The sequence below is a fragment of the Acaromyces ingoldii genome (assembly GCF_003144295.1).
Source record: "Acaromyces ingoldii strain MCA 4198 unplaced genomic scaffold FA10scaffold_4, whole genome shotgun sequence".
NCBI lineage: Eukaryota > Fungi > Basidiomycota > Exobasidiomycetes > Exobasidiales > Cryptobasidiaceae > Acaromyces > Acaromyces ingoldii.
In genome coordinates, this window is record NW_020290250.1 from 93,597 (window position 1) to 111,385 (window position 17,789).

The 17,789-nt window shown below is 61.9% G+C and overlaps 8 protein-coding genes across 8 annotated transcripts; 4 read left to right on the top strand and 4 right to left on the bottom strand.

The window, feature by feature from the left end:
• Positions 1-189: 189 nt before the first annotated feature.
• FA10DRAFT_267507 (nucleotide-binding domain-containing protein) lies at positions 190-1,645 on the bottom strand. The gene has a single exon (XM_025521938.1). The coding sequence runs from the start codon at positions 1,610-1,612 to the stop codon at positions 335-337; it is 1,278 nt and encodes a 425-aa protein (XP_025376073.1). The 5' UTR covers positions 1,613-1,645; the 3' UTR covers positions 190-334.
• A 109-nt stretch (positions 1,646-1,754) lies between these two features.
• Positions 1,755-5,332, bottom strand: FA10DRAFT_302283 (hypothetical protein; the record flags this gene model as incomplete). The annotated part of the gene is made up of 5 exons (XM_025525090.1): positions 1,755-2,803; positions 2,877-4,138; positions 4,196-4,225; positions 4,284-4,435; positions 4,946-5,332. The coding sequence occupies 5 exons, from the start codon at positions 5,330-5,332 to the stop codon at positions 1,815-1,817; spliced, it is 2,820 nt and encodes a 939-aa protein (XP_025376074.1). The 3' UTR covers positions 1,755-1,814.
• Positions 5,333-5,865: 533 nt separating this feature from the next.
• FA10DRAFT_242174 (DUF1295-domain-containing protein) lies at positions 5,866-7,364 on the top strand. The gene is made up of 2 exons (XM_025519273.1): positions 5,866-6,424; positions 6,485-7,364. The coding sequence occupies exons 1-2, from the start codon at positions 5,952-5,954 to the stop codon at positions 7,254-7,256; spliced, it is 1,245 nt and encodes a 414-aa protein (XP_025376075.1). The 5' UTR covers positions 5,866-5,951; the 3' UTR covers positions 7,257-7,364.
• A 7-nt stretch (positions 7,365-7,371) lies between these two features.
• Positions 7,372-8,481, bottom strand: FA10DRAFT_219866 (purine nucleoside permease; the record flags this gene model as incomplete). The annotated part of the gene is made up of 1 exon (XM_025518538.1): positions 7,372-8,481. A coding segment is annotated over one exon (1,110 nt), but the record flags the coding sequence as incomplete, so codon positions are not given.
• Positions 8,482-9,585: 1,104 nt separating this feature from the next.
• On the top strand, positions 9,586-10,704 carry FA10DRAFT_231239 (DUF21-domain-containing protein; the record flags this gene model as incomplete). Its single annotated transcript, XM_025518847.1, has 2 exons — positions 9,586-10,314; positions 10,519-10,704. Coding segments are annotated over 2 exons (915 nt in total), but the record flags the coding sequence as incomplete, so codon positions are not given.
• Positions 10,705-12,599: 1,895 nt separating this feature from the next.
• On the bottom strand, positions 12,600-14,835 carry FA10DRAFT_260813 (SET domain-containing protein; the record flags this gene model as incomplete). The annotated part of the gene is made up of 3 exons (XM_025520041.1): positions 12,600-12,722; positions 12,789-14,536; positions 14,595-14,835. The coding sequence occupies 3 exons, from the start codon at positions 14,833-14,835 to the stop codon at positions 12,600-12,602; spliced, it is 2,112 nt and encodes a 703-aa protein (XP_025376078.1).
• A 644-nt stretch (positions 14,836-15,479) lies between these two features.
• On the top strand, positions 15,480-16,107 carry FA10DRAFT_302287 (hypothetical protein; the record flags this gene model as incomplete). Its single annotated transcript, XM_025525091.1, has 3 exons — positions 15,480-15,544; positions 15,607-15,709; positions 15,763-16,107. 3 exons carry the CDS (start codon positions 15,480-15,482, stop codon positions 16,105-16,107), a joined length of 513 nt encoding a protein of 170 aa, XP_025376079.1.
• A 487-nt stretch (positions 16,108-16,594) lies between these two features.
• FA10DRAFT_286787 (hypothetical protein) lies at positions 16,595-17,753 on the top strand (the record flags this gene model as incomplete). The annotated part of the gene is made up of 3 exons (XM_025524100.1): positions 16,595-17,202; positions 17,272-17,477; positions 17,533-17,753. 3 exons carry the CDS (start codon positions 16,595-16,597, stop codon positions 17,751-17,753), a joined length of 1,035 nt encoding a protein of 344 aa, XP_025376080.1.
• Between the last annotated feature and the right edge of the window lie 36 nt (positions 17,754-17,789).

Sequence of the window (17,789 nt, forward strand, 5' to 3'; positions counted from 1 at the left end):
GGAGCGCACTGCTGGCGGCGTCGGTGCGCGAGCGGAGAGTCACGCCGCGCGTCGTGCAGCGCTGGGCGACGAGCTCGCGCGACCTGCTGCATGGCCGAGCGAGGGCGAATGGGTCGGACGGGCGGCAGAATGGAGTGGACGGGCAGCTCGATGGCGTGGACGGGCAGTTCGATGGCGTGGACAGGCAGCACAGCGATGTGAAGCTTCCTATTTCTCGTGTACTCTAGCATACATTGGTCACTGCATTCCTATTTCTACTCTTTTTCCTCTTTCTGCCCAGCTGCCCTGCCTCTTCTCCATGCGCGAGCCCAGGTCGGTGGGGATCTCGTCGCTGTCAGAGCTGGCACCGCCCATCGAGGCTTGCTAGTGTGCTGCCTCGGGGTGCGCGGGCCTGGCCCAGGGCGTCGTCGATGAGGTCCCGGCACTGCAGCGCGGCGCCCCACGAGGCCTGGTAGCCGACACCCCCAAAGCCGTAGTTGTACACGACTTGTGCCTGGCCGAGGGAGGGGCCGCGCTCGAGGCGCACGCCGCCGCTGCGTGCCGGCCGGAAGCCGACGTTGACGGCGACGACGTCGACATCGTCGGGCTGGGCCTCGCCCGCGCCCGCCGTCAAGCTCCGGTGCGGGTTGGCCAGCGCAGGCATGTAGCGCAGCGCCTGGGCGAGAATGTCGCGCGTCGTTGCCTCGCGCGGCTCGTCGGACCAGTCGTGGGGGAGGCGGGTGCCGCCGACGATGAAGTGGCCATCGGCACCGCCGCGTGGGATCACGTACACATCGCGGAACCCTTCCTCGTTGCACCGGCTCAGCCCCGGCCACGGCGAGACGGCCGCGGTGCGCGGCAGGTCTGCGTTGGGCACGGTGTCGCGCTCAGACAGAGTGCACCAGGGCGCACGCACGAGGAGCGTCTGGCCGCGCACGGGATGCACCGCCTCGTCGTCGGCGAGGGCACGCGCACCCAGACCGGGCGACACGACGAGCGCCGATGGGGCTGCAAACGACGCAGTAGTGTCATTGCAGATGAAGTCGGCCGTGCGCGACTCGGCGAGCGACAGGGCCTGCTCGAGGCTCGTGACGCGCGCGTGGAGTGCGCGGCCACCGCGCGCGAGAAAGAGGCGGAAGAGAAAGGGCAGGTAGAGGGGCACGACGATGGTGCACGTCGAGAAGCTGCATCCGAAGCACGCTCCGGGGGGAAGCATCGACGGATCCAGCTCGCGATAGTCGGGGTACCACTCGACAGCGGCCCGGTTGATGCGGTCCTGCTCAAAGTACTCGACCTGGTGGTTCCACACGATCGGCTCGCCCGCCTCGTCGAAGCCCGGAGGCCGCGCGGCATGGAGTCGCTTCAGGACGTCAAACGTGACCTGGTCCCGTGCAAGCTCTTCTTCTGTCTTTGCGTCCGAGACGTGGTGGGCGCCCGCCCATGCGCTCGCGTACGACGCCGGCGGCTTCGACGGCGACGGCGACGGCGACGTCGTCGAGGGATGGTCAGGGAGGTCCTCGGCCACGACAGTCACGTCATAGCGCGACGAGAGGTGGTCCAGCAGCGCAATGGCCGTGCTCAGGCCAATGACGCCGCCGCCCACGACGACGATATGCCGCTTTGCCGCGCTCATCGCTCTCACACCCTCTCGCAGTCAGTCACAAACTCTAAAATAAAGAGTGATGGTATATTGTTGAGTCACAGAATCGTCGCTCCACCTCGGCACTCGGAAATCGCAACTTCTCAATCAAAAGGCTCTACTTTCTGTATTCTGTCCAAACGAGTCTGTCCGTATGAGTCTGACAGCTCTGGTGTATGTGATGATGGCGCTGCACTCAGAGCCGCCCTCCAAAGGTATCGTTTGTGTCGCAGCTGGTGCTTGAGCACTGCGTCTGCTGCTTGTTCTGCTTGCTTGCCTGCCCTTCTCCCTGCTTGACGCCCGCGGACATTTTGGAGCTGCTGCCACTGTGCTTCGGTGCCATGCTCCTGCTAGAAGAGTACGAGCCTCGGCTGCCTCGCTCGTTCCTGCTCTTTGACTTGGCCGTGATCTCGGCCTCATCGCTTGGCTCAGACTGTGTCTTCTTCTTTGACTCACTTTCGTTCCCCGCATCACCCATGACCTTGGAAAGCTCCTCTTCGCCCGACACCACTTCGTCCGCTTCCTCACCAGCCTGCAGATCCTGCTCGACATCGAGAGGATGGGGAGAGCGGGTGTAGCCACCACGCTCTCCGAGTCCCACGACTGAGCCGATGGTCTCTGAGGGCGCCGACGCGCCCGAAGTGGAACTGGTAGAGGTGCTGGCGATGGTCGTCTTGGAGTTGGAGCGACTCCGCAGCAGTAGCTTCTCGCGCTTCCCTTGGCTTCCCAGACCTTCCCTTCGCTTGCCCAAAGAAGAGGAGCTAGACTTTGAGAGCGAGTTGGGGCTGGATATTGCTCCACTGGAGCCCTCGGACGTTCGTGACGAGACGCCGTTGCTCGACTTCCTGCGGACATAAGGTGATGCTGGACTCTTGAATGGATTCTGCCGCGGTTGGGACCCCATCGCAAGGACCGTCTTCAGCCGCGGGTTGTCGGCGATGTCGCCCAAGCCAAAAGACGCCTCGGTATGGGCGTTCGAGCCACGTCTGTGGTGTTGCGTCTCATCGATGTGCTCTGACAATATGGCCAGCTTCTTTGCGAAAAGCTCGTCGCTGCTGCGTGGCACTCCCGTGTCGCTGCTCTTGGACTGTGGGAAGCCGCGCGCGTCGATGAACTCGTGCAGCACGTCGGTGTCGACTGCTTCGATGCCGGTTTTGAGCGCTTCATTGTGCTCTTTTTCCTTTGCTGCTCGTTGTCGTCGCCGATGCGGAGCCACGTCAGACCGAGAAGAACGCGTCTGTAGAGAAGGGAAACTCACCCTTGCGCTTATCGTCTTGTGCCCACGATGGCCGCAGCTCTTCCTCGCTGCTCGGTTCTGCCTCGTGGGACAGGTTGATCGAGGCGCCTTCCTTGGCCTGGCGCAGGATCTTCAGGCCCGAATCGTCTTCGTCATCGCTCAGCTCGTCGTCCATGTGTGCCTCGCTGCGATCGAGGTGCTGCTCTTGGCTTGTTGTTTTGCTGGAAGTTGTGCCTTCTCCAATGGCATCCTCGATGGCGTCGAGCAGCACGTTGATCTCATCGACACTGGTCTTTCTGACCACGGTCTCGTCACGACGGGCACCGGTCGCCACGCGCGCCAGTGGGCTGTTGCTGCTTCTGCTGGCCGAGTCGGACAGCGACGGCTCGCTCAGCTCCGTGTGCGGCGTCAGAACCACATCGCTACGCACTGCCAATCCGCTCGAGTCTGTCCTGATGCTGTTTTCAAGAGGCAAGGGCAGCGGATCGCCTTCGGAGTTGCTCCTCTTGTGCTGCTGCAGGCCTTTTCTCGCACTCTTGCTACGGGCGCCGCGTGGCGAAGGGCCTAGCCCACCGACGACATACTGGGTCTGTGTCGAGCTCGGCAGCTGCTGTGCATCGTCTCCAAATGTGCTGGCCCTGAGCGGCGACTTCGGTTTTTCAACCGAAGTGTAGGGGTAGAAAAGGCTGCCGGTGGAGACGTTGGTGATGTCCTGCATGACGCGGTCCTCCCCCTGCGGACTGCCTGTCCCCGTCGTCGAGTATGTCGTCGCGATTGAGCTGGCCATGGGCGACACTCGATGCTTGTACTTTGCAGATCCTGCCTTGGCCATGCCCGACGATGTGCTCGTCCGTCTTCCCGAGGAAGACGTCGGCGAGCATACTGCCACAGGGGCATGCAGGTGCTCGCCCGTGGCGGCGTTGTCTGCGACGATGCGCATCACCTGGTTGCGCAAACTCTTCCCGCTGAGATGGTGTACCAGTTTCTTTCCTCGAGTCGAATTGTTCGAAGCTGCCGTACCTGTGGCCCCAGAAGAGGCTGTGTGGGGTCTCGAGCTGGGACCAACACCTTCGCGGCCTGCTACACCACCGCCGCTGATCCACTGCGTAGGTGGTGGCGACGAAGCAGTCCACCATTGCAGTTGGTCACAGGCCTCTTGAAGCATCACGCCCCGTCGCGGTTCTCGTCCGTCATTGATCGAGTTCACTGGACTCCTTTTCGACTCGCCCGTCGACAAGACGTTCGCATCGTCTTTGCTCCAGAGTTTCCTGCAGATCAAAGGGCTGTAGTACAAGGGTCAGACGCGAGTAAGGTAGGAATGTTAGAAGCAGAATACCCACCAGAGAGCAACAGAGACCGGAAGATAGACGCTGTTTGAAAAAGTCAGCATTCAGAGGAGAATTGGGCCCAGGATGTGAAGTCACTCACAATTTCAGAATAGCTGAAGACTCGAGAAAGGCCAGGACGGTGCCTGCGAGAAGGACGCAGAGGAAGGTGAACCACCAGCCGAGATGGGCATGTAGGGCAATGGCCAGTTCGCTCTCTTCCTCTGACGACGGCGACTGTCTTGGCGGCTCGAACTGAGCTTTGGTCGAGGGCAGATCAGCTTCTTCCAACGTTCGGTTTGTAAGGAAACGACGCCTTCTCATCGAGCTCAAGCGTGCGCGAAAGGAACGGCCCTGTTCCGTCAAATTGTCGACTGCAGTGTTTTGCACCCGTCCAAGAGATAGCAGGACTAGGGGAATGAGAATGGTCCAGATGAGAGGCACGATGCTGTGACAAGACCCTTGTCAGAATGAGAAAAGTTGAAAAAACTCTTGATGGAGCACTCAACTAGAAGACACCAAACCAGCGCTCGATGCGGATATAGCAGGTGAAGCTATTTGGTCGTAGTCCTCCCTGCCAAGTCGAGATGGAAGCGAGTGCAGAGCCCAAGTGGGATAACCATGCAAAGAGGAGAAACAAGCGGAGGATCGTGTGCGCTCTGATTCTTGCGGCGACATGCAGACAAACGGCTGCAGTTGACGCAATGAAGGTCTGCAGACGGACTGTCAGCTGTCTTTCCCTGCCTGGTCGATGCCACTACTCACTACGGCAGCGGTGGCAGCAACAGCGTGCGCCCATGTCTGGCAGTCTACTTGGCGGTCCCCATGGGTGTAAGCGAGATAGATGCTGATGCAAGCCAAGGCCGCTGCTCTAGCAATGCAACCGAAGGCAGCCGTCGCATAAAAGAGTCTGGGCGAAGATTGAGTCTGGCTGCGGCTCCAGAGACGACGGGGAAAGAGTGTGATCGAAAGGAATGCCGCAATGTCGATGCAGACAAACTCCCAAGCAATTGCACCGAGAGATAGGGGGCCTACGAATGAGACTGCGCGAGCAGCCGACTCTGCCACGCCCGCTGGCAAGTCCCAGGCGGCGCCCACCAGGCGACTCGATGAGCCTTCTGGGCTCGCCCACGGCTGGGAAAGGAGTGGCATGGCACTTGCTCCGGCAGGCGATGAGCGTGGTGACAGCATCGGGGGCAGCTGGCCGATTGGCGCAAGCAGACTCTTTGTAAGGGATCTTTAAGAGCTGTGCGAGCGGGAGCAATGACCCCCTGGACTTCGTGCAGACTATGGCGAATGATATATAGGCGGGACTTATTGATTAGCCTGCGACATCATCTTCTACTCCGCGGTGAGCAAGCAAATAAGAGCACACCCAACCGGGAAAGGACCATGCACAAATACGACTGCATTGGGTAGGGATCGAGGAGCGTGCACGCCTGCATCGGCTCTCGTGCGATGCCGGCTGTCCCTGAGGTCTTATTAAAGTCATGAAACAATGAGAGCACAGACCGTCAGAGAAATTCGTGATGGTAGCTTGCAATCGGAGAGCACTGGCCTCTTCATCTTTGTACCGTGGGAGCGTGCAATTCCGCAACTCCTTTGAGCAAATTCAGAAGGGTCGTGCGCACTAACTGCTCGATGACAGACTTGACAGCTGACTAAGTAAGACGCGTCTTCTCCACCTCCATCCGTCGCATCCACACATGAGCTGATCTTCTCGCCATTCTTCTTACATCCATCCACCAGCAGCCCATCCGCGAAAGACACAATGCCAAGCGCGCTGCCACACCCGGCGCTGGATGCGTCGCAGAACCTGATCCCAGCGCTGAAGGCCTTCTGGCCCACGTACAAGAGCTTCTTCCCCTCGGCGACCAGCCTGCTCGACTACCGCAACCATGTCGCCTTCTACAGCAAGGCTGACTCCCTGCACAGCGCAATCGCCATCTGCGGCTTCTTCACCATCTACGTCTACGTCATGCAGCAGATTACGGGCAATGCCTCGCAGGTCGACGGCCTCTGGACGTTCTTGCCCGTCATCTACGGCGCACATTTTGCTCTGCAAAAGTACGTCGCCTACCAGATCGACCCGCCGAAGCTGAGCGGCTTCTTTGGCGCCACACGCTCGGTCACGCAGAGCTGGGCCGATCTCGTGGAGCCGCGTCTGGCGCTTATGCTGGCCCTTCAGCTGCTGTGGAGCGCGCGTCTGACGTACAATGCCGTCCGTCGAGGCATGTTCAAGGCGTGAGTCCTGTATCCTCTCCTTTTTTCGCTCTCAACACAGATACTGATCGCAAGCCACAGCGGCGAGGAGGACTACCGATGGCCGTTGCTTCGCGCGCGCATGTCGAGGCCCGTCTGGGAGATCTTCACCCTCACGTTCATTGCCATTGCCCAGAACATCCTGCTGGCGTGCACGGCGCTGCCCCAGTACGTGATTCTCCAGTCGGCCAGTGCAAAGTACAAGTCGGCGCCCCCACCGCGTCCGGCCTCGCACCTGGTGGCGGGCGACTACGCGATTGCAGCGCTGCTCGTCGTCAACCTCGTCGTGCAGTTCATCGCGGACCACCAGCAGCAGGAGTACCAGAACTTCAAGCGGGGCAACGACATCACGGGCAAGCCCCTCACGGTGAGCGAGGCCCGCAGCAGCCGCTACACGCCCTCGGACGCCAAGCGCGGCTTTGTCACCAAGGGCCTCTGGGCCTGGAGCCGGCACCCCAACTTTGCGTGCGAGCAGACGACGTGGTGGATCCTGTGGCTCTTTGTGCCCCTGACCTTCTACCCCTCGTCGCACCACGTGGCCCGGCCTGCGTTCGAGTACCTCGTCAACGCCGCCATTGCCTCGCCGCTGCTGATGAACAGCCTCTTCCTGCCCTCGGCCCTCTTTTCTGAAGAAGTGTCTGCGGAAAAGTACCCCGAATACCGCCAGTACCAGCGGCGCGTGGGCATGTTCTGGCCCATCCCCGACACGCTCGCACGGTCCGCCTACTACGGCTTCGTCGCCGACAAGGCGACCAAGCAGCGCGTCGAGGCCGACGTCTGGGGCTCGCCCGCCGTGCACGACAAGCTCAAGTAGTGATGATTTAATCGGCCCCTTTAATCATTTGTGTCAACGTCTATGAAAGAATTCTTTTTGTCTCTATCTCGTTTGAGTAATAGTAATGGAATGGAATGTGGTTGAATCAGAGCGTACCGTAGATGTCGCCCAGGCCGCGGCGCTGCGGGGTGATGCCCTTGGCCCACTTGGCGCGCCACTGGCCGTCGTCGAGCAGGCTGTCGACAAACGGCTTGGCAGCAATGTAGATGTTGTCGAGCGAGGGCTGGAGCCCGCCCTGGGTGGCCTCGAAGCCCGCGTACTCGGACAGGTTAGGGGGCGCAAAGAGGATGTCGCTGGCGGTGCGCAGGACGAGGGCGCGGGCGTAGTCGGCCAGGCCGGCACGGTGGGCGCGCAGGAGTGCCTCGAGCGTCGCATTGTCCTCCTGCGCCGACATGACCATGGTGGCCGAGCCGTTGGTGAGCGTGGCCGTCGTGAGGGCAAAGTCGTCGCTGTACCGCCGGCCGGCGAAGTAGAGGTCCGACGTGGCCACGTCGCCCAGCAGTGCCTTGGGGCCCTCTGCGCCAAGCTTGGTGTCGTTGGCGGCCGTGAACTGGGCGCGGTAGGCCTTGGCCGTCGACGAGTCGTTGAGCGTCTGCTTCGACGCCAGCGCGTAGGCGGCGTGGGCCAGCGGATGGTTGAGGCTGTACACCTCGGTGCCGTAGACCTCGGTGGGGAACTCGCCGGGCTGCGTGGTGCCGTAGGACCAGACGTCGGAGGTGAAGTTGTCTGGCACCTCGTTCTGCGACAGGGCGTACTGCTGCTCGACCTGGACGGCGTAGCGCGCAAAGGCAGCCGAGCCTAGCGTGGCATGGCGCGGATCGACGCCGGCGATGCCCGTGACAAAGAGGTAGGACGAGCGGAGGTCGAGGCCGTAGTGCGACGAGGTGAAGAAGAGCGACGTCATCGTCGATGCCGCATTGATCTGGCCCTCGCCCGTCGTGATGAGGCACACGCGGCCCGAGCTCTCGCAGTGGACATGCGGGAACAGGGGCGAGAGGCCAGGGATGGTGATGTTGTGGGCGAGCAGGCCGGGCCAGCGCGACAGCCAGACGTTGCGCTCGAGCGTGAACATGGTGATGAGCAGCAGCCGCGGCTTGACGGTGCGCGACGAGCGCGCCACGGCCTGCTGCCCGTCACTGCTGCCACCCGCAATGACATGGGGCTGGGCGAGGGCGAGCGCCGACAGGAAGAAGAGACCGAGAGCCAGAAAGAACTTCATCGTGGGTTGTCCCTTGCGTGCCTGATCGTCGTCAGGAACCTCTTCTCCTCTTCTTCTTATGCCTTTTGCCTTTTGCCTTTTGCCTTCTGCCTTATCTAGCCACCTTTATTCTTCTATCTTGTCCTTCCCCTGCCTGTCTCTCTTGCCTTATCGCGCAGCTCGTTCTTCTCGCCGGATTATCTCCTGCGCAGACTCGGCCGCTCAGTTTCCGCCCGAGCCGCACGAAACGTCGGGCCCTGCCGCCTGCATGACAGAAAGGCCAAGGACATGACCCAATTTTGGCCACTTTGGACCAAATTGGAAGCCCGGCCAATTTTCAAACACGCAAGCGGTGCACATCGCGCGACCGGGGCACAAGGGCCGAGGACACAGCCTGGCTGCCTGCGCGTCTTCAACGACTTATTTTCGCACGAGGTTAGGAGGGAGGGCTTGGCAACCTGCTGCTCCCGCAATCTCGCTCGTCGAGTATTTGATAAATATAGAAGGGTTCCCCTCTCTCGTTCAGCACAATCACAACTACTCCACCTCGCCGCTGGATCTGGTCCGCTTCTTCCCTCTCCACCCCTCTCGCACCGCCAAGATCCCTCGCTTCAGCGCACTCTACTGCCTCTCTCATTGATGGTCGATCCTCCCGATTTAGGTGCCTCATCGCTGCTCCATGGTCCACGTCATCGCCCCGCTCCACGTCATCGCCGTCCCCGCCGTCGTCCCAGCGCAACCCTAGGCTCGTCTGGCCCGTCTCGACGCCCCAGCCGTCCGATTCTCGTCTCCCTTTTCCTCCTCTCTCTCCTCGGCCTCGTTGCTGGCCATGTCCTCCCACAGTCGCCACCCGGGCATGCGGCAGCTGCCGTCGCCTCAACCACTCACCCCGATCAAGTCAAGTTGCAACAGTATCGAGCACACTACGTCGTCGACAACAATGACGAGGGACTCGCCACGGCCGAGGCCGCGCAAGATCTGGCGCAAGGCACCGCCCTGAACCGCTTCCGCGTCGCTGCTGCAGACACATCTTCTTCCATCACTGGGCAATTGCATCGCTTTGGAAAGCGTGGTCAGCTATACAAGCGAGCTGAATGTGAGTCCAAACCTATGGCGGAAGGCGAGCGCATCGCCTTTGGCATCCTCGTCCCCGTCCTCGTCGTTCTCTCGGGCATCTTTGCCGGCCTTACGCTCGGTTACATGTCCCTCGACGAGACCCAGCTTCACGTCCTTTCGACGACGGGCACCGAGGTGCAGCGGGCGCGGGCGCGCAAGATCATCCCCATCCGCAAGGACGGCCACCTGCTCCTGACGACGCTCCTCATCGCCAATATGATCACCAACGAGACGCTGCCGATCATCTTTGACCCGCTGATCAGCAACCCGATCGGCTCCGTCGCCGCCTCGATTGTGCTCATCGTCATCTTTGCCGAGCTTATCCCCCAGTCGACGTGCTCGCGCTACGGCCTCGTCATTGGCGCCTACATGGCCTTTCCCACCCGCATCGTCATCCTCGTCCTCTGGCCCGTCGCCTTTCCCGTCTCGCGCATCCTCCACTGGGTCCTCGGCCCGCACCACGGCATCGTCTACCGCCGTGCCGAGCTCAAGGAGCTCGTCGCCATCCACGCTGCCTCGGGCGGCCGCGGCGGCGATCTCAAGGGCGACACGGTCATGATCGTCGGCGGCGCCCTCGACTTGCAGGAAAAGGTGGTGCGCCAGGCCATGACGCCCATCGACTCGGTCTTTATGCTCCCCTTTACCGCCACGCTCGACTATCCCACGCTGGAAAAGGTCGTGCGCAGCGGCCACTCGCGCATCCCCATCTACCAGGAGTTTGACGTGCCCGTCGCCGCGTTGCAGAACACGCGCAGCGGGGGTGCGACGCCGACAAAGAAGAAGCTCGGCCCGCTGCTGGGCTCCTTTGCAAAGAAGGCCTCTGCCGACACGGACTCGTCTACGCTGGCACCCCCAGCAGCAGGAGCAGGAGCAGGAGCGACAACGGGCGACGGCGAGCCAGGCGATGACGAGGTCAAGACGGTGAAGCGCAAGAAGATCATCGGCACGCTCCTCGTCAAGTCGTGCGTGCTTCTCGACCCCGAGGATGCGATCCCCGTCTCATCGATGGTCATCAACGCCCTGCCCACCGTGCCTGGCGACGAGCCGCTGCTCAACGTGCTCAACGCCTTCCAGGAGGGCCGCAGCCACATGGCCATCGTCTCGGCCCGCCCGCGCAACCGGACCATGCTCAACGACAGCATCGCCGACCTGGGCTCCCACTCGAACCTCTACCGCTCCTCCCAGGGTCCCCCCGGCCAGGCCGCAGCAGCAGCAGCAGCTCCTCCGCCGCCGCCGGGCGCCAGCGCTGCGCCGCGCGTCGATGGTCTGGGCAACATTGACGAGGAGAAGCAGACGTACTTTGGCCGCTCCAACTCGTCCTCGGCCGGCTCCGGCAGCGACTCGACGGCGGCGACGGCGACGACAGGCAAGGACGGCAGCCCGACGAGGGCCCACAAGTCTCGTCGCAGCATCTGGTCGCGCCGCCTGGGCCTCGGCAAGGACGGCGGCGAGGCACTGCGCGAGCAGTCGGTTCCCTCGGACGCGACCATCACCGACGAAAAGGCCAATGCCGCCGCTGCTGCGGCTGCTGCTCCCCCTCTCTCGGCCATGCCCCAGCTCACGCCCATCAACTCGCGCATGTCGGCCAGCGCAGAGGACCACCACGGCTGGCCGCTGGGCATCATCACGCTCGAAGACGTGCTTGAAGAGCTCCTCGGCGAAGAGATTCTCGACGAGTACGACGACCGCGGCAACGAGGAGCAGGACTTTCGCACCCTCAACCCGCCCCCGAGCCCCGAGCACATTGCTGCCATTCGCAACCACGGCGACAAGGCCGTGCAGCCGGGCGCAGACGACGGTGGTGTTGGCGCCGCCGCGGCCGCTGCTGGCGATGGCGACAACGGCGCGCCGGCCGTCGTGGCCAAGGACACGCATACACTTGCGCTCCCTGCGCCTGCGTTGGGCGCCTCCCACGGGGCCGCAGCAGACGATGCTGCGACGGCGGCTGCTGCGACGGCAACGACGACGACTACCACAACGAGCAAGCCCACCGTGCTCAACCGCCTCGGCATCACGCGCCGCCGCTCGGCAAAGGATCCCAATCACAGCCAGGGCCACGGACAGGGCCAGGGACGCAGCCACCAGAACAGCCAGCGGCAGGCCTCGGACAGCGAGCCCCAGCTGGGTGCAGGCGTGAGCAGGCGGCGCACCGAGACGGACGTCGCGCCTGCGTCGCCGCTCGTCGCGAGCCCCGTCCCCATCGCCACCGACGCGGCCGCTCCCCCACTGCCGCTCGACTACTTTGGCGCCACGGCGGCCCGCAGCAGGCCTCCGCGCTCGTCGAGCGTGCCACCCACTGCGCCTGGCTCGTCGTACTCGTCGGCGGGCGTCACGCCGGCCCACTCGCGCCCGCCCTCGCCCGCTGGTGCGCCTGGCGCGGCCCTCAAGTCGCCTGCGAACCGGCCCGTCGTCATCCGGACACAGGACCCCTCGTCGGGCGTGCAGAAGACGACGATTGCCAGCGAGGGCCTGCTGCGCGGTCGCCAGCAGACGACTGCTGCTGCTGCTGCTGCTGCTGCCTCGTCATCGACGTCGGGCGCCATGACGCCGCCCATCGCCAGCAGCGCCATACCCTCGAGGAGCCAGACGCCCGCGGGCGAGGGCGGCGCCTCGAGCAGCAGGGGCAGCCGCTTCAAGTCGCAGGCCGCCGGTGGACACCTCATTGGCGGCCAGTGGATCTCGCCCCAGTCGAGCGCACGCAAGACGTCGGGCGGCACAAAGCAGCAGCAGCAGCAGCCCGCCACCAACCGATCCATGACGGCCGCCCTCGCTGCTCAGCAGGACCTCTCGGACTCGATTGGCAGCCTGCGATCGTCGGACCAGCCAGAGAGCACCGTCGAGCATACCGGCGCTGACGACGGCGACGGCGGCGGCGATTCGACCCCGCCGTCTCGCGCGCACTAGCTTCTCCCATATTTCCTTGTTGATTCATGACAGATCCACGGGTGAAACCTGATTGTTCATCTTGGTCCATATGATATAAAGAGTGGTACTACATTTTTAAGCATCTATTGTGAAGTCGTCTGGCCGGCCATGTCTGTCAGGTCCCTGATACGATCGAGGCAGGCACCCAGGGCCTTGAACTCCTGAAAGGCATGCAGCGCCGCGCTCCTCAGCTCGCTCCCCTTTTCCTGCTGAATAGTGCCATCAAGTCAGCTTGTCTTTCCCCATCGTCATGTTCTGAAACAGAAACACACCTCGATGATGTCGAGTGCCTCTTCCTGGTTGGCGCAGATGTGCATGCGTGCTCTGCGGTGGCTCACGAGGGCGCTGAGCCTGTCGAGTGCTTTGCGAAAGAGCCGCGCGTCGTCCTCTGCCGCCCGCCGGGGCTCGTCGCTGGTCTCGTCGCAGGTGGACTCGATGCGCGCAACGAGCTGCCTGATGCCGTGCTGACTCGCCGAGGAGAGCGACGCCGAGAGGCAGACAGACAGAAGCGCCGCGCGCCAGAGGCCTAGACTCACGCGGCCGGTCTCGTCGATGAAGAGGGGCTGCGTGGCGTCCTTGCAGCCGTCGAACGTGCCCGGCGCAGCCAGGAGCTCCTCTGTGAGGACGCTGCCATGGTCGGGCGACTGCTCAGTGGCAGGCAAGGCGACGGGCTCGCTGGCCAGGAGGGCAAAGGGAGACGGGTGGGGGAGCCTCAGCAGGGGGACGTCATCTCCCTCAGCCGTCTGCGCGGCGACGAGGACCTGTACTGGGTCCTGGTATAGCTCGGCAAACATCGATAGGGGCCGGTCGGCGTACTGGGCGCACAGCATCGCCCACTCCTTCCTCGCCCCAAAGTCCTCCACAGCTTCCTGTTTGCCTTCTTCTCTTGCCCCTCTTCTCCCCTCGTCGGTACCATTGGTGTCTCTCTTGCCCGTCTCACTCCTCTCCTTCTCTTCGACTCTGTTCGTCTCCTCTCCGTCGTGGCTTGCCGCTCCTCGTGCACGCTTGCTGCTGCCCTGCTCGTCCTCGCGTGCGGTAGGAATGTGCGATCTCTTCACTGCCTTCCTATCCTGCACAGTCGAGCCACCAGGCAGGCCAAGCGCATCGACAAGCTCGGCCCGCTCGTGTGCATCACGCCACTCCCACCCATACCGCTCAAACGCCGTCTCGTCCTCGAGGCAGAAGCCATACGTGGTGAGCAACGCGGCGTTGCTCAGCATCCCGTACGAGTTGAAGGCCTCGTCGGCAGGCCCAACGTGCGACTGGGCGACCATGTCGACCGTGTCGACGCCCCGGAGCGCGTCGATGGGTGGCTGCCAGCCCACCGAGTTGGGCCCAGACTCGGCCGGGAGCATCGCCGACGCCCGGCCGTAGTCGGCGGCCGTGAGGGGGTCGTCGCAGTGCGGACAGGCACCCAGGGCGCCGCACTCGTCGCACACGTCGTCGTCGGCCTCAAAGTGGATGTTGGCCTGCTCGGCGTGGTTGAACATGTCCGACAGCGGCACCAGGGCCGTGTTGTGGTACATATCGACGACAAAGGAGCGGCTGCTGACGAGCGAGTGTGCGCCGACAAAGTCGTCGAGGCCGATGCGCACACCCGGGTGCAGCGGCGCGAGGAGCGGCAGCACAGTGCGGTGGAAGTAGGCCTCGAGGCGGGGCAGGCTTATGCCTAGGCCCTCGATCAGTCTTGCGGGGTCTCTCTCTGCCCTCTCGACGATACGGCCGGCTTCGGTGCCCCGCAGCCAGGCCCACTGGCTGCTCTCGCGCGCCCACGCCAGCGGCAGCGGGATGCCCCACCGATGGCCGTCTCTGCCGCTGTTGTCTCCACCCCGGAGGCGGGGAAACGACTGGATGAAGCCCCACCAGGGCCCCTGAGCACCAACGAGGAGCTCATGCAGGACGATGAGCGACAGCAGCAGGCCCGACGACGAGTCCGGGTGGAAGAGGATAGCCGGTGGCAGGTGGGGCGCAAGCGTCGTCGTCCTCGCCGACAGGATCGCGCTCTTTGGCACAAGCGTCACTGTGCACTGCCTCCCATCAGCTCAGCAGACTGTTTCGTTGCATACCACCGCACTCACACACTTGCCGCTCCTCGATCGTGTGGCCTGGCCGGACAAAGACACCAAAGCCCGTGCTCTCGTCCTCGTCGCCCTCCTGAGCTCGTCGGATCGCTATGCCATCGTGGATCCACAGGTGCCTTGCGCGCGCCCACGCCAGCAGCTTTGCAATTCTTGAGTCCGTGTCCTCGTTCGCACCCTCGCCCTCGCCTTCGCCCTTGCCTGTCCTGCCTGCTCCCTCCTCGGCCCCACTGGTGGCCATGACAGAGAGGCAAGAGACCCCCCCGCCTCACAGGGAGCAAAAACAGTGCCAAAGATTAGGAATGTCGCGCGTCGGGATATTTCCTCTTTTTTTCCCTTTGAGACTAGACAAAAATGTCGCCGTTCGGCTGCTCGGCGGCGCTTGCAGTCGAGAGCTAGCGAGCGAGAGCTACGGCATGCAGCTTTGGACAGGACCGATGACACGATTCATTGACTTCATTTACTCCATCAAGCCATGCACAGCGCGGCCTGTGTCGCTTGTCAATTGCAGCGGCCAGAGGCGATGGCCACTCTCGGTCCTCTATCGCGGTCGCGAGATCGATCAGTCTAGACAAATCACACTCTAGTCTTCAATGTGCTCGGGCCCCTCACCACACCAGTCGGTGGGAAAAGCGCTTGGGCCCCTTGTTGTCATTTATTCACATGTAAAGCAGATAGAAGAGATGAAGCGTCGCTTCATGCGAGGAAAAGAGGTGCAGACAAAGGGCCTCTTTTGTCTCTTAAGGCAACCCTCAGACTTCCGGTAGCTTCCTCTTCCCGTTCCAAAGCACAGTCTCACGTCCTGGTGCTCTGTTCTTTACGTCACTGTCGTCTCTTCCTTTCCCTCTAATTCGCTTCCTCCAACATACTGCTGGCCTGGCCGTCATGTCCGTGGACGCTGCCAAGGAGGTGTTCTTCAAGTCCGACCACTTCGCCATCGTAGGCGCCTCGTGGGTTCCTTCCAATTGTTCACATTTCCGTGCCCCAATCAACACTGACGATGAGATTATAGCAAGGACCACGACAAGATCGGCAACAAGGTGAGCGTGTCGCAAGGAGGCGGCTTCACCTTCTACGAATGGCCACGCGAAGCCTACCATGCGTGTCCTGTCCCCGTAAGAACAGTCGTGCGAGAAGGCGATGCTTATTCGTTACTATGCTCTTGCAGGTGACGTGCTGGTACAAGGAGCACGGCTTTGATGCGATCCCAATCCACCCTCGGGAGTCGTCAGTCGAGGAGCTGCAGACGGTGGCGAGCGTATATGACATTCCCGATCCAACGTCGACGAGCATGAGCATCATCACGCCGCCCCGCGTCACCCTGCAAATCGTCAAGGCGGCCATCCTCGAATTGGGCATTGCGGCCGTCTGGCTGCAACCGGGCGCCGAGGACGACGAAGTCAAGGCGTGGGTCGACGAGCTCGACGACTGCTACAAGAATCGGATCATTCTCGGTGGGCCTTGCATCCTCGTCGATGGTGAACAGCTGTTAAAGGACGTGGGAAAGATTTAGATGCCCACCCTAACCGATAACTATTCTATACCCATGCTTCGTTTGATCTTGAGACCCAGTCGTGCCCGACCTGCCCTCGCTTCTGCGGCTTATCTGTGCCTCCTGAGCACTGCTGTGTCCGATTGGGCACTGCCGTATCTACTTCCGCGGCTGCCAGAGAAGCCGGAAAACTGTTGGGCGGAGCTTCTTTCTTTTCTTTTTCGGGCGCCTCCTGATTCGAGAAAAAAGGCCACCAGCCTGTTCTTTATTTCGGGGTCCAACTCGCCCGACATCACAGGAACGAAGTGTACTGCCGCTGGAACCGTGAGAAAAAGCTCCCTCGGGAGGAGAATGGCTCCGCTGGACAAGTCTGGGCGGAATAAACGCCGGTGGGAGAGAGCGGAAGGGAGGGGGGAAAAGGAGGGACCGGGCTACGTACTGCACACTAGAGTACTTAAAGGCCGCCCCCTGGTGTCTCTCTTCCATTTCGCCAACACACAGTACCGACATGCGCTTCGTCATCTTCTTGCTAGCCCTCTCGTCTTCCCTTGCTCGCGCCATTGCGTCGACCGACTCGAGCACCGAGCTTGGGAAGCGCGAGCTGGAACCCAGATTTGGCCTTAACGAAGGCTTTGACGTTTCGCTGGCGCAGAGGCAGAAGCACCGGCCCTCGCGCCTACACGGTCATAAGTCATCCCTGGCTCGAAACCCGCTCTCCCAAGATGGAATGACGCCTATAATCCCGCAATGCTCCCCGGAAAGGCCCTGCGTCGACCATGGTCGCAATCAAGGCCAATTTGCCTATACCACCGCCAAAGACAATATACTCATCACAAAGGTGCCTGCAATACGCCATGCGCCGGCCGAGTCTGCCTCAATAGATCTCAACTTTGTCGACGTTCAGACTGGGCCAATCACATCGTACGGCGGAGACCCAAGAGCCCAGGAGGCGTGCCACTATCAAGACTGGCAACCACTCCCACACCAGTTCATGGCCGCCATTGGCGAATCCAGGTGGGCCGGAAGCAGGGGCTGCGGCACCTGCATCCACTTGCAGGGAGACCACCAAGAGGGCTATATCCACGTCCGCAACAGATGTCCAGAGTGCGGCAAAGGGTAAGTGGCGCTCATACGAAGAGAGATTTGCCATTAAAGAACTAATCCCCAGTGTTCTGTCTCACACAGTTTGGACTTGTACGAAGAGACGTTTCGTGCACTGATGCGTGGGGGAACATCGCAAAAGAGGCCGCGAAAATGGCGCTTTGTCAACTGCAGTGTCATTTTCACAGGCGGTCTTGTTGTACGCCTGCACGAAAGCCTCAACCCCTGGTATGTCCCCTTTCAGATCCGCAACAGCTTCAAGCCCGTCATGGCCGCATACTTCAGGCGGGGTGAGTCCAATGCCCTCGAGCCAGACGCCGAAGCCAATGTTGACGCCCCGAACAGTCGGCACGGAGAAGTGGCTTCGGGCAGACATGGACGAGACATACAACCACTTTCTTCCTAATCTTCACGGCGTTCGAATCGACGAAATGGATATCTTGATCAGGGCTTTCGACGGCGAGGTCATCGTCGTAAGAGGACTCAAGCTTCTGGCTAAACATCATTACCAGCTTGCCATCAACTTCTCCAAAGATTCGCCCATTGACACTACTTTCACTCCGTAGGATCCTCCCACCTTGTCCCCGTTCTTCCTTGTTCCT

Coding starts and splice junctions, on each gene's coding strand:
- FA10DRAFT_242174 (XM_025519273.1), top strand. CDS start 5,952: ATGCCAAGCGCGCTGCCACACCCGGCGCTGGATGCGTCGCAGAACCTG. Junction 6,425..6,484: donor CGTCGAGGCATGTTCAAGGC/GTGAGTCCTGTA, acceptor CGCAAGCCACAG/CGGCGAGGAGGACTACCGAT.
- FA10DRAFT_267507 (XM_025521938.1), bottom strand. CDS start 1,612: ATGAGCGCGGCAAAGCGGCATATCGTCGTCGTGGGCGGCGGCGTCATT.